The sequence below is a fragment of the Cavia porcellus genome, unplaced genomic scaffold, assembly GCF_034190915.1.
Source record: "Cavia porcellus strain 051 isolate PalLab524CR breed Dunkin Hartley unplaced genomic scaffold, mCavPor4.1 scaffold_21, whole genome shotgun sequence".
NCBI classification, from domain to species: domain Eukaryota; kingdom Metazoa; phylum Chordata; class Mammalia; order Rodentia; family Caviidae; genus Cavia; species Cavia porcellus.
Genome location: NW_026947504.1, coordinates 6,314,444 through 6,329,040, shown reverse-complemented (window position 1 = coordinate 6,329,040; position 14,597 = coordinate 6,314,444). Strand labels below are relative to the sequence as shown.

General features: G+C 48.5%; 1 protein-coding gene across 2 annotated transcripts in view; it reads right to left on the bottom strand.

The window, feature by feature from the left end:
• Positions 1–1,174: 1,174 nt before the first annotated feature.
• Positions 1,175–14,597, bottom strand: part of Ctnna1 (catenin alpha 1) — a 172,183-nt gene continuing 158,760 nt past the window's right edge. For both annotated transcript variants that reach the window (XM_003477407.5, XM_063232173.1), the window contains exons 12-18: positions 11,114–11,314; positions 10,321–10,472; positions 5,864–5,974; positions 4,590–4,771; positions 4,376–4,481; positions 3,004–3,138; positions 1,175–2,315 (exon numbers count right to left, since the gene is read on the bottom strand). In XM_003477407.5, coding sequence (XP_003477455.2) covers positions 2,028–2,315; positions 3,004–3,138; positions 4,376–4,481; positions 4,590–4,771; positions 5,864–5,974; positions 10,321–10,472; positions 11,114–11,314 — 1,175 coding nt within the window. In that variant the 3' untranslated portion in view covers positions 1,175–2,027. The remainder of the gene's footprint in view (positions 2,316–3,003; positions 3,139–4,375; positions 4,482–4,589; positions 4,772–5,863; positions 5,975–10,320; positions 10,473–11,113; positions 11,315–14,597) is intronic.

Genomic DNA, 14,597 nt, shown 5'->3' with positions numbered 1-14,597 from the left:
GCCAGCAGGAAAAAGAAGCTAGGCCACCGAGAATTGTGGCTTTTACCGAGAGACATGGAACCTGCTGGAAGCTCAGGGCGGGGGAGCCACAGCTGCTTCCAGGCAGGTCCATGTCCTGGAACTAACCTGGGCGGGTCTGCGGGACCAAGATGGGGAAGCACTTTCTAGGTCAGCTCTGAAGAACCCTGTGGCTCCCCTCTGGCTGCTGCATGCTGATCACCACTAACCACCAGCACCAGGGAAGCCAGCGTCTGTGCACTATGCGGCCATGGAGGCCTGCAGGGCTGAGCCAGGCGTCGGCAGCCCTGGCAGTGACCACCACATCACGCCAGAGCTGCTCCCAGCTTCTTCACACCCAGAACTCTGAGGTCGCGCGTGTTAGAGGTGCTGAGTTTTGAGCCAGTTCCTTTATAGTAGAACACTGATGTGATGGCTTCTGCCAGGTGATGGCAAGTAGTGAGATTACCTATTTTTAGTTTTTATTTCCGGTACATGGCCACAGAGAAATGAGAGGCCTGACAGTAGCAGCGCGCAGTGAGTGGGGGACCTGGGGAGAACAGTGGTGGCCGTGGTGCCTGGAAGGGCATCTGGAGGGTTCAGCAGAGACACTTAGCCGTGTACAATCTGGCCGAGTCACAAGATAAAGCACAGGCAGGAACAGCACCAACTACTGACGTGTCTCTTCACAGATGGGCAATGGAGACACCTTCACCGCCACCCTGCCCCGCCTGGGAAGACAGGAAGCCAAAGTGGCTGTGTTTAGGCCCTCCGTGGTTAGGAAGCAGTGTTCCCTGGCACCACTGGTTTTTGAGATAGGGTCTCCTAAGTCAGAATGGGAACAGTGACCACAGGACAGCCATTTCTTCAAGGAGTTTGCCTAAGACGGGGAATGGTGCTGAGAAGGGACTGTTCTTTGTCCCCTAAGGGACAGGGGTTGAGGAGGGTTTTGACTTTTAAGGCGGCTGACTCATGGCACAGTTGATGCTGAGGGATAACACAGAACCAAATGGGGGTCACATGTGACCCTCCAACTTCTGATACAAGTTGGGACACTCAACAGGGCAAGGGGCCGTGCTCCTATGGGCTGGCAGGAGCCCACAAGGCTCTGCGGACACTGTGGTTAGTGAGTCTAGGACTCTTCCTAAAAGGCAATGATGACTCTGGACACTTAGACTTGGCTTCATAGTGGACTTTATTGAGAAAGTTAGTGTAAAAAACACTGGAATTCATAAAATTTAAATAAGACAGCAAAATTATACCTTGTAGCTATAATAATCGCTATAGTAATCACAAATAAGGAAAAGTCTAAATTATTGCCTAAGCAAAAACTACTGTCAGGCTTCAGTTGCAAGCCCACGGCAGGAAACACTGCGATCATTAGAGTGAACCCAAGGATGAAATTTGCATTTGGAGCCAGAAGAAGGGGGGTAAAAGCAAGATCTGACTATGGCATCACAACAGCCTAACCCAAGAAGAGTAACTTTATTAATGTCCTGCGGCAGAGTACATTAGTAATTGTAGCCATGCATTATGACTCTCATTTCATAAAGAGTAATCAGTTTTCTTTGTGATACATTATACTGCTTCGCACAGCTTATCCCTTCCTTACAAGGCCTACCTCTCTAAAACATTCCTTTCCCAAAGACTGTCTCCTAAGATGCCCCGGGTCACCTTTGGTCATTCAGCACAGCATCGCTGACCTCGGCTAGTAGGACCCTCACTCCTGAGCTGCCCAGCGAGCAGGTTCCCAGCAGGGTCCAGAGTGCTACTGACCAACAAATAATGTGGGATTCTCTTTGGTTGTGGAACTTTAAGTTTATAAAAATATAGCTAGAAATGTTTCTGAAGTCTAAAAGCCTTTTGTGACCAACTTACAAACAGAATTTACCAGCGGGCTGACTTCAGCTCTGCTGCTTTCTCTGTGGGAGCTAGCACTAGTGTTAGGTTCTCTATTTAGCAAATGCACTGGGTGCAGAACAGTAACTGATCTCAAGGAGCCCGGGGGCGGGCAGCTGGCAAGCACGGACTCAAATGCTCTCCATGGCTTTGAACTCACTGAGCGCCTGCACAGGGTTCACGTGCTTCTTCTGTGACGCCCGCTTAATCTTGGTCTGTGTCTCATCCTGCTTTTCTCTCTTCACCAATGGCTTCTTCTCAGGCGCCTTCATCTTCCATGACACGGCAGGAAGGTTGAGGGAAGCCATACCCTGAGACTTTTGGTATTTGGTGGAGGCTACGTAGGATGCCTTCACAGTCTGCACCACGGCGTTCATCAAGTTCTTGGCTGCCTGAATCAGGGACATGGCACTGTCCACCTGCAAGACACAGGCACAGTGAGGTGGGTCTGGCAAGAACACTTCCTCCCAGCCCTGACTCATTAGCTAGGCGGGGGCTGTGCTCATCTGAACAGCCCACACAGTGGCGCTCAGATCCTTTGAAGGTAAGATGTTACTCCTGTGCACCCCACTCAGCCCTCAGGTTTCAGTCACTGAACAACCGGTGATGGATGGGCAGCCTCCACTGTGAGCCATCAGCATTATGAAGAGGGAGAGAACCAGGTTCCCCCAGCACTGGATCATGACACGCCCCTGCCCCAGAGAACCCAAACTGCGCTGAAAGGAAATCCTATGGAATGAACAAACTTGGGAGGACTCAGCCGACCACCCTGTTTCCATCTGACTGGGCTAAGAAGGGCCCAGGCTGCGGCCTGACCACCAGGAAAAGGAAGCTACCACCCTGGGTAGGATAGAGAAGTAGGGAGAAAACGGCCTGTGTATGCTTCGCAATCTTTGAACCTAAAGTTAGGATAAAAACTTTTCCCCAGTGAGTGGCCAGCCCTGGGAATGATACCTGTCACCAGCCACACCAGGCTACAAAGATGCAGTTAGGCAGGAAAGCACACGGGCTGCAGGCACTGAGACGGAGCCAGGAGTCCCACACGGCAGCCCTGTCCGTCTGGTGCCGCGTCCCTCTCCGACCACCCGCCTCCCCACTGACACTCACCCCAGAGACCACGAGCTCTCCACCGAGGTTCTGCACCTCAGCCTTGACCTTGCTGCAGATGTTGAGCTGATGGCAGTAGAGGGCTATGCGCTGCAGGTACGCCAGCAGGTCTTGCTTGCAGGCGGAGTCCGGGCACTGTTGGGAGAACAAGCTGAGCACCAAGCCCTCCAGGCTGGACCTAGACTACATGCTAGGCCCAGGCTACTGTGGAGAGAGAGACGGGGGTAGCAGCACTAACTCGCTTCCTCTCTCTTGCTGGAGTGAAAGGCCACAGAGTTGACCATCCCATTACCTGGGGCCATCACACCCCGGTCCACTTTGTTCAGGGCTGGAGCTAAGATTTCGCAGTGACTACTCTCAGAGCCCTCTTCTCACTGGCTCCATAGCAGGGAGGAAGCCGGGCCCCACAGATGAGAAAACACGGCCACAAGCAGCAGCCAGGTATGCAGAAGTTGGAATATTCTGAGCTAGGAACACTGACCATCCAAATCAATGGCTCTACTGTCTCAAGGCACTTTACCTGTCTAGTTATGATGCACACACTAAGCATCTGATGACAGGAGACCAGCACATCACACAGAAGTGGAAGCTACACAAACCAAAGCAACAAAAAGAGAAGCACCTTGGGGGATGACAAACTTGCGCCCAGTCGCAGGGCTGGCTTAGAAGGCCGTGAGTGTTTCTAGCTCTGCACTCCTGCACTGAGCCTGGAGCCTCAGGAATAATGGAGGGGAGGGGAGGGAGGAAGAGCTACCAGGACAGGCCACGGTGGCGCAGGCAGGTGGCCTGGGTATCTGGATTAAGTTGTTGATTGAGGAGGGACCAGAAGGTTTCATGAGAAGCAACCCCATCTCTTACTGGGCTGTCCCCAGGATGACTTCAGAACTTTTGCCGTAAGTCCTGAGAGACAAGTCATTCACCCGAAGCCTAGAAGAGGCTGAGTCTGGATGACTCTCAGGGAAAAGAGCAGGGAGAATTTGTAGCACAGAGAAGAACTATGACAAACGTTAAGAGCATCACAAAAATGTGCTGTGAAGGTTCCAGGAAGCAGGAACCAGTCAAATGAGGAATAAAGGGTCAACTCTTGGTGGCTGAGGACACAGAAGCTTGTCTCTAGAGGACAGCCTTTGAAAACACTGGCTGCTAAAAGGACTGCTGACTCTCAGGCAAGCGGTGACCCTTCTGATTTCAATGTGTGAGGGCCAGGAGAGGCGGTCCTGGCTAGAATGTTTGTTCCAAAGACGGAAGTAGGTAACTTGCCAAAACAGACACAGGCATTTAGAAATTTTTAGAGGAGTGACAGTGTTGTGGCCCATAAAAATGATCATCATAGCCCCCTCAAACAATGGTCCAGGCTAGCTCTGTCACTTACATGGTCTGCAATGGTTCGGCCAAGCTTATCCATCCTCGATCCTGCCTCAGCAATTTTCTTGGCAGCACTGATCACATCTGACGTGTTTTTGAGTGGCCCTTTACCTCTGGAAAAAGACAGTAAAGATCCGGGCCCATGACCTCTCTGCCAGTTAAGAGGGCGGACAACAGAAGATATCTACAACGTAGCCCTCTCTGCACAGGGTGCTGCTCACCGGGTGAAGTCTGTCATCTCCATCATGATCATGCACATCTGCTTGGCCAGCACGATGATGTCGTTGCCACTGTCGTCCCATTTGGACACTTCGGCGTCCAGCTTGCTCTTTTCTTCCTGGAAGCTGGCCACCTGTTCCGCAATCTTTGCTTTTTGCTCCTGGGGAAGCTGAGCCATGATTGCCTACATCGGAAGCACAGAAAGCTCTTAAAGAGAGTATGAAGTTCTCACAGTTCTATTAGCAAGGGTGTTTCCAACAGGCCATCTATGACATAGGTAGGGTAAAGCTTTAATAGATTTCATTTTGCCAGAAGAGCTGTTTCTTATTTCTCTTGGAAGCTTAAAAGCCTAAATTCCTGATCTATTTTCAAAAACAAGTCTCACTGTGGAGGGGAAAGCACATATGAAGGGCAGAAGGCTCAGGGACGCCTCACAGTCACATCTAGGGGACGGAACCTGGCTGACTTCATGTTCTAAGTTCCATCCTCTGTCTCCTGCGATGGAAACAGGGAAGGCGAGGAGGGCCAGTGAATGTTTGCATCCTTTGTCCTGCGGGCTCTTGGTGGAGATTTCTGAATTTTCAAGGTGAGCTGAAGTGGTCCTAGAATGTAAATTCCGAAGACAGAAGGAACAGACCTCCTGTCAGGGCACTTAGCACCTGCAGCCTGACTCTGGTCCACAGGCCCAGGCCGGGCGCCTCCATTCAGCCTCCCAAGTGCTCACGCCCAAGCAGGGTAACAAAGGCCTGCTCGCTGTTCATGATGGATTTCCAAGGAGTGAAAAAACAGACTGCTTAGGAATATTGCTCGGCATTCTTCCAAAAACATAAATGCTATTGATTAAAGATTTAATGACTCAGATGAGTGCAATGGTTCTGACTGGTTTTCTTGAATGTACCACTGTTATTTTTTTAAACCCATGAATAATTAAATAGCTCATGCCCATAGTTTCAGTGAAATGGGCAAAGGCAGCAATCTTTTTCAGATTTCACAATCTTTTTTAACAAATGCTGCATTGACTAAATCCTAGGCTTCTCCTGACCCAGGGCTTTATCAAACAGCAGAGCATCAGGGCACAGCTGAGCCAGCCCGCGTTCCTGCCCTGCTTGGGCTGAGGACAGTTTGGGAGACACCCATGACTGACTAGCAGCAGGTGCCTCAGTGTAGGCTGCCTTCAGTCCTGCGGCCACAGGGAGAGAGAAGAAAACAGTGCCCTGAAGGCACAGTGTTTTTCTAGAGAGAGTCTACAGAATAATAACTTAAGTGTGCTTCTTACCCGGGCACTCTGGCCAGCTATGAGCTGGTCGTCTTCTGTCTGGACGCTTGTCCTACTTCTAACATCAAAGTCTTCTGTCTCAAAGTCGGAGTCATCCAGTTCCTCAGGGGTCTGCCGCCAATGAAAGAAGCCGTGGGTCAGACACAGTGCTGAGCCCTGAGCCATAAAATTCTAGGATTTACGGTGCAGGGTTCCAAACACTTGTGGGTAAAATCACATTACTGATGCATGGACCCCACACCAGCACTTATTTACTTTTGGAGACCCTCAGTGTTAGGTCATAAGTGATCCTTAGCCTCCGGAGTAAGAAGTACATGCCACCAAGCCTGGCTGGATTTCACTTTTTAAACTTTCCTACTTTAGGACAAAAAGACAACTATACAGTCCTGGGCTCTCTCTTAATGCTGCTTTGAGTCATAAAAAGCAGATATATAGTCTGAAAATCTGGTGGCTGTGTGAGTACTAGGGATTGAACCCAGGGCCTTCACACTGAGCTACATCCTCAGCCCTTTTGAGACAGTCTTGAATTTACAGCCCTTTCGCCTCTGCCTGCCAGAGTGCTAGGATTACAGACGTGCATCCCATGTCTAGCTTTTATTTTTTCAATGTTTCTATCAAAGGAAAAGAGGAGATACACAGGTCAGCAGATTAAGTAAATACCAAAGATCAGCTGCTGGTTCTAGATCTCTGCTCTAATTATGAAATTAAATCCTTACTTTGTACCAAGTCCCAGCCTCTCTCGATTATCTACTGCTTTGAAACACAATGTCGTCTTCTGGCAGTTACTGGTAAGGGGGCAGCAGGCAGAACAGCTGGGGCTGGCTCTCAGCCCGGGTGGCCTGTGACAGGAGGGCAGTGAGGCGAGGCCCCTGTCCAAGCCTGGCCCAGGGGCTTGCGGTGGGGTTCAGATGGGAGGACGTGGGGAAGTGCTGCAGAGTCGCTCAGCATCGTGGGTTGTGAGACGAAGTGAAAACAGCAGGGCACGTGGGGCATGCGTGTGTTGTGTGATGTGAGACACCGGAGAGCCACACATGGGGTCCTGCTGGCTGGCTGGAATACACAGTGCCGTCCCTGATGCTGCCCATGTGTTAAGTGTTGGTGTGTACTGTCTTTAGGGAGCTTCCCAAAGGAGCACCCCCAACATCTCTACCCACCACCCCCAGAACCCTTTCAGTCACTCCTGTGCTTGTAGTCACTCATCCAAAGATCTGCTGTTGAGTGTGGTGTGCTGCGCACTGTTCTGGGCCCCAGAGACACCAAATGACTGACACGGACTTTAGACTTCTGCTCTCACACGTACTCTGATGGAAGCAATGGCAGCGCACAAAATGCACCCTCGTGGGTGTCAGAAAACGAGCCATGCTGTGAGCAAGCAGAGCAGTGAGGAGGAACTGGCTGGTCAGTGAGACCTCAGAAGGCAGCTGGTGGGGAAAAATTTGTCACTGGATGAGGATCAGGGAGCCCACTGCCAGGTGCCATAGAGGGGAAGCAGCAAGCAGCTGACTAATGACAGAGAGGCGACGGCTATGGTGTTAGAGGGTCTCACAGGCCTGTAAGGACCAAGAGGCGGACACCTTGGGAGACAGAGTGATCAGGCTGAGGCTGAAAGACACTGTGCTGCTCTTTGGTACAGATGAAGCTGCAGGAACTGAAGGACAGAAGGAAGGAAGCGAGATGAGGGACACTAGGGTGGGCTGCACTGAGTTTCTCTGTCAGAAGGATCTCCAAGAAGACCGGTTGGAGATCAGATCTCAAGGATGACAAAGATAAATCTAGGGAAATCCACAGTTTGAGCCTGAGTAAGCAAGGGAGTTGCTATCAACCAACACACAAAGATTAAGGGAAGGGACCAGGAGCTGGCTCATGGGCAAGTCCTCTACACAAGCGTGAGCTCAGGAGGGTCACCTCAGGAGAAGTTCTCATTTTGATACACCAAGGTGAGCACGCAGGCAGGACAGTGAAGGGGCCAAGGCCTTCCCTACAGCCACCACCACTGGACAAATTGGCAAAGGAGATGGGGGCCGGTGTTGAGAGGTGTTCCACCTCCTATGATGGGGAAAATAAGTAGGCATAACCCACAGTGCAGGGGGTTAAGAGGGGATCTTGTGGCCAGCACAGGCCGTGGTCTCAGGCCAGAGCACTGCAGGGAGGTTAGGGCACTAAGAGCAAAGCAGGCAGCAGGGGACAGATATGCTGACTGTGTTGATGACTTTGGTGGAATAGCAAGAAAGTGGGACAAAGAAAGAAGAGCTTGAGGGTGGGAGAGTGGAGGAAACAGTCCCAGACTCCAGGCCCAAGGTGGGGAGACTGTTCCAGGACCCAGGGCCCACACTCAGCCACGGCCTCGGCAGCCTCCATCAGCGTGGCTGTGTGGGTCTATACAGCACGGAGCAGCACAGTGGGACTGCATTTGGGCTGCATTTTGCAAGACAAGGACAAGGGCTAGAGGATGAGAGCTGGGCTCGAAGGTAGGACAGAGTGAACTTAGGACTGAGGGGCCAAGTTAGAGACGTGTAGAAGAGCAACCTCTGAAGACCCTGTTGGACTCGAAAGACGGTTGAGAGTGACAGTGCTAGAAGGAGCAGCTGAGCACTAGATGGGGGGGGGGGGCAGGCTGCAGACTCCGGGAGACACGGGGCTACGGGGGTGAGGCTGAGGAGGAGAGGACAAGATGTCAAGAACCCGAGAGGCCCAGGTACCAGAAGACAATTCTGAGTGGGACACTAAGCAAGAAGGTAAACCACAGGTGTCTCCAAAACCCCGTCTCTCTCCTGTGTAGGCACTCCTGGCTGGCTTCACCTCTGCACTAAAAGGCCTTCTCCCTATGGCCCTGCTAAGTCTTTACACATGTCTGGTCGTCCAGACAGAGCTTCTGCTAAGACCTTTGTTTTTCTTCAGTTCCAGCACAGCAAGTAACACGGTAAGAAACAGCCATCATATGCTAGGTTCTGTGCCAGAGACATTACCTCCATTTCATCTCAGAAAAACCACCAAAGCCACACTGTTCGCATAGAGAATGAAATGGCACCCCTTGCTGGAAGAGGAGCCCAGCTGCTCTGGGCCTGAAGCATCTCCTACATGAATATACTTCCAGCTACCTGGACCCTCACTGCCCTCACCTCACACACCAACCACACCTCTGTATGAGTAGGGCTTTTATTTTCTTTCTATGTGTTTGCCAGCATGGAAAAAACTCTGTAGAAACAGCTGAGTGCATCATCATTGGAACATGTGACTCAGGCCCCTTTCATCCCACAGTCACTGCTCTGTTTGTATTTATCCATCCCAGCCCTTTCCTGAACATGAATTCTTCCTAGGCCAGCAGCAGGGATACAAAAGCAAAAGCCTCCACCATCCCTAACCCTGACATGTCCAGGAGTGGCGAGGAACAGCCCACACACAAGGCTTGACTGGATCTCTTCCCCAGCAAGAACAGCAGTCTTGCCCGAGTGTTTTATACTGCAGTGTATTAACCAGATCCAGTCTGGTGAAACTCTCTTAGAAACGGCCTCTTTCCAGCTGACTTCGTGGTGAGGTCTGCAGGCCAGGCTGCAGGCATAAAAAGTGTTGCTCCTCCTTGGCAACCATGAAAGCATGAAGGGAGCTTCCTTGCATGGACTGCACAACAACACAGCACCATCAATGTAGCAGGGAGACCCTGTGCTCCAGAGGCTTGCTGTGCAGGGCCTGGCTATAGACCTACAGCGTCATGTAGGTGGCCTGAGGAGAGTGAACGCAGGCTCTGTCTCCAAGCTCCAGAGCAATACGCGAAGGATCAGTGCACCAGAAAGGCAGCTGGGAGTCACAGGCTCAGGACCCTGCAGATGTATTATGGAGTGGCTGGGTGTTTCTGAAACCCCTTATGATAATCCAGAAAGGGTTAAGGACTTTTTTTTGCAAGCAGTGACAAGTGCTGCCTTCTCAGAGAAGGATCAAATAAGGTCCACAGGAGGCCACACTCCATTCAGTCCTTGGAGAGGAGCTCAACACTTAGCCATGAGCCAGGGAGCATCATGAGGGATTGCCAGTCCCTGATCATGACCCCAAACTCCTGGGGATTCTATCTTCTACCTCAGAATCTAGCATCTCCCTTTAAGGAGAAGGGTGCTCCAAGTGAAGGATGACTTCAACCAGCATTATGAAATACTTCTCTGAATTAACTTAAGAATCTGTATTTTCTGTAGTTAAAACTGAGGTCCGACGTTGAAAGAATTGTTTGCCCTAAATTAAGTCATCAAGACCAACTCTTGTGCTAGCTCCCTTTCTTGGCCCAAGTTTGGGCTCTAACTTGCAAATAACAGTTTAGACAACATAATAAAATATATCTCCTCCTAACAGCTTTTAGATTCATGGTTTTAATATACTGCCACTGCATCTGCCGAGTTCCAGAATGACGCATTGCTCAAGTTTAGCAAATGATAAGAAGCTGTTAAAACGTCTGGAATGCAGTTACTCACCCTTATCATCAGCACGGCTTTCCTGATGTCCCGGATGCCATCGTACACGAGGCGGGAGGCATCAATAAACTCATTCTCATCCATGGGCTGGGCAGGATCTGAACTGAGGGCTTCCACGGCCGCTTCCACTTGTTCAGTGAAACGAGGCATGACTAGAGATAAGAGGCAGGGCAGGCTGCACTGGTGAGCAGATGGCATTCCACCAGCCTCTCCAAATCCCCACCCCGCAGAGGCAGCAAGGATCAGAATGAAAGGCTTACACTGCTTCAATGCCAACCATATTCATGGGTGAAATACATAAGGGTAATATTTTATAAAATCTCAAACTATCTTATTTGTTTCTCATCAGGCTGCAATGTAAGGGTTAGAAGCTTGAGAATTTGAAGTGAGACTAACTTAGGCCTTGCTGAACTGTGGAACCTATCTTTTCTTTTGGTCTTTTTCCTTTTTATCGGTACCAGGGATCGAACTCACGACTGCCTGATTGCAAGGCAGGCGCTTATGCTGCTGAGCTAAATCCCCAGCCCCTGATTTACCAATGAGAACTTAACTCATTTCACCGTAAGTACAGAATTTGTTCCATGACCACCGGTGAGCTACACGTGAAAGAAATGTGCTTGTAAGGCTGCCTTTGGCTAGCCAACTCTACACATGCGTGATGTACCACCCAGAACTATGACAAGAGCTGAGTTTTCTTATCCCTGCTTCCCAACTCAGAGTCTGGGCTAACAGATGGTCTGCCCTATCTGGCCCTGTGTTGGGAAAGCACTAGGAAAGGAGACAGTCCACACACCTGTGTTGGAAAGCAGCTTGGTGGCTTCAAGTACTTTTTCTGTGTAGACTCCTGGCTCATAATTGTCCATCTCTGAGGTTACTACATGAATCACCCGGGCTGCTCGACCTCGAATGGCACCAGCTGTGCGATCCAGCCCATCCACATCTTTCTCTTGGAGAGCAATGACACATTTGTTGACATCTTCCAAAATATGATTTTCTGAGGAACAAGCAAAAAGGTTGAGTGAGACAGGCGGCCTTCTACCAGGCTGACCCTGGAACTTGACCTTTAGTATTTACTTAGTGCCAAGTATTGTTGGCATCATGAGTTTGTTCCACAGAAACAATCTGTGATCACCCCAAGTACAATGAGATCAATCAAGAGACTCATATTTGAGCCACCATTTTCCTATAAACCAGGCAGAAAATTCTAATCACAGAAACTTCAGTAACTTTTCTTCCTTTTACATAACTGCATTGCCTTATGTCTCAAAAGTATAAACAAGAAGACTTTCTCACCCAGTCTCCCTTCTCCCTCCAGGATGTGCCCCTGACACTCAGAAGCCCAGACACCAGAGTGAGAAGTGCTGAGGGCACACACTCAGTGAGATATTCAGGACCCTCTTGTGGTATGCAGATAGGCCTGCTGTTACATCTGAAGGGTCCAGGGGAAACCAGTAGGTGCCATTAAGCTAAGTGGCACCTGCTAGTCATAGGGCTGGAGGTGGAAAAATTACCAGACTTTTTCTCCTAAGAGCAAAAAGCCTGAAACTGACTTTCAGAAACACCAGAGCAAAGAGTTTGCTTTGAGCCTCATCTGTAAAGTAGAAGCAACCCTAATGTCCATGCAAAGAGTGGCTAGATGAATTATAGGTCCTGTACAGCTATTCAGATAGCTGAGGCACATCTTTATGGTGGACTCAGAAGAGGAAGAGGGATGCTCTCGTTGAGAGCTGCACAAATGACCAGAAAACAGTCCACGTGAAAAGGCCAAGTGATAACATGAAGTAAAATCCAAAGGCTGTCAACTTGGCCTTCCTGCTCCAAAAAAGAGCTTTCTTTTAGGCATCTAAAAACACATACTTAGAAGCAGCATCTGCTACTGAAACCAAGACAGTGTCTGCCTAACTGGCAAAGACCAAAGGTACTAGCTCCTCTGGAAGAGCCAGAAGAATGAGGATAAATGCAACGTTTAAGAAACATTCCTGGGCAGCATCTGTTGACTTGCTTGTTTGTTTATGCCAGCTCTGCCTATCTAATGCTTTAAGCACGTGTGTCATATCCACGACCACTTTCTGGTTTAACCCACTCCGAAGCTGCTGCCCTTCTCCACAGCCCCGACTAATGTGCTCAGTCACGTTGCACATGGCAGTGTCTGGAAGGGAAATCACAACTTGACTTCTGAAGATGCCCAAAGTAAGAAATTAGCTGTGGTGTGACTTCTGACCACCTCAAAGTGAGCCAGAAGCAAGTGGAACTTAGATGACCTAGAAAGACTACAGCCACTTTGGTACCAGATTGTAGGTGGCATCACCCCTGTGGGCTAAAAGAACCTTTCTCTTTCCAAGAGGCTGCAGGCAGAAACTCTAGAAAAGTCTCTGAGGCTACAAGTATGATGGAAAAAGACGCAAGAGATCTGGTTAAAAATAAAAAACAAACACTTTCAACAGAAAGCCAGGAAGTAGTAAGAATTCCTATTACAGAGGGGGACAATGATTGTCATTAATATATATCATATTTTAGCCTTAACTTAAAAACTGTGAGACATGCTAGGGTTTACAACATTGTACCCTTGAAAGAAATTTTAGAAGGGTATTTGAACCAGTTGCACAAATAAATGACTTCAAGTTCATCACAAACTCTCAGTCAGACACGATGGCACTTGCCTATAATCTCAGCACTCTCGGGAGGCTGAGGCAGGAGGAATGTCAAGTTAGAGTCCTGCCTGGGCAGAAACAAGGCCCTGTGTTCAATCCCCAGTAATACTCCATCCTCAAACAAAACCAAACCACTCTGCATTCTAATCCATACTAAATGAACAGGTAACCAAGGCTGCCCACCACAAAAACACCTTGGGTTAAAACAGCTGCTTTTACTAACCCTAACACAATCCTTATTTATAAGATAAATCTGTGTATTGCAAAGCAAAGAAACCATGTTGCTAACTATGAACCTGTTTTCTCATGCCATTGATTCTTTTTTTTTTTTGTTAAATCTTCAAAGTTAATGCCATTGATTCTAAGACTTATTTCTGTTTCAGGATTATTAATACTTAGGGGGGGAAGATACATCTTCAAATCAATGAAACATGGCATTCTTTTTTGTTCATTAAATACAGTAGTGCAAACCTTTATTCTAGAGACCTATGTTTTCAAAAATTAACTTAAATCTTCTTAAATCCTTACTTTCTTCCAGTAACCTTGAATCAGAGAAAGGTGTGCCACTTAGCAGCAAAGGAAGTCTGCTTGATTGATTGACTGATTGATTGACTGAATTGAGGAAGACTGCTATTTTAGGAGACTGACTGAAGTAATATTCTCTCCCCTTACTAAAAGGCTGTCTTTATGAAAGCCCCAGCCTAGCTGAGCCACCACATATCTGGGACATAACAACAAGCCTGCTCTCTCCACTTGAACCCTAGAGGAAAGGCAGAGTCTCCTACTCATGTGTACATGTGGGAAGTCAGAAAGTACTCACAATATCTGAAATCATATATTCACTTTAGCTTTAACTGAATTTTCATGGAAATTCTGTATAGGTCGTCCATTATGGGTAGACCCACCAAATCAGTACCCCCTTAAAAACTTTTTAATGCAGTCTTATTTGAGATTTGCTTCTAATAAGGAAAAAAACCCAAATGTACATACATACAATAGTCTGTCTATACAGGTGTCCATGGCTATGTGTCAGTGGACACCAAAGGGAATCCTATCATAGATACTACTCTTTGTCACCTGAAAACCTTTCTAGGTCTGCAACTACTGACCCACCCCAGTCATTCTGATGGTTACACAGGACTCTGCAGAATGATGGAGGGACCTTAAGTCATTTAGCCACTCTTTGCCAAGAGATTCAGGTTGAAGAAAGCGTGTGTGTGTGTGTGTGTATGTATTTTATTTACTTATTTATTGAGAGTGAGTCCCACTCTAATCCAGGCTGGCCTTGAACAGTGATTCTCCTGCCTCAGCCTCATGAGTGCTGGGATTACAGGCACATGCCACTACTCCCAGTTTAAGGAAAACATTCTTCTTATACAAGTATTTGGGTAAACATTTGTAACTTCTCCCTGGGGAAAATTTCTAGTAAAGAGATTTCTGAGTTAAAAGTAACTGTACAGTATCTACTTTCTCTCCAGGAATCACACCAACTAGCATTTTCTATAAAGTATACAAGAACTTCAGTCCCCAGCATGTGATGACGGGGCCTACCAATATTCTTCATGTTTTTTAGCCTGGATAACTTCATTGGTGCCAGCAAGGCATCCACAGGAAATGGTACTACTG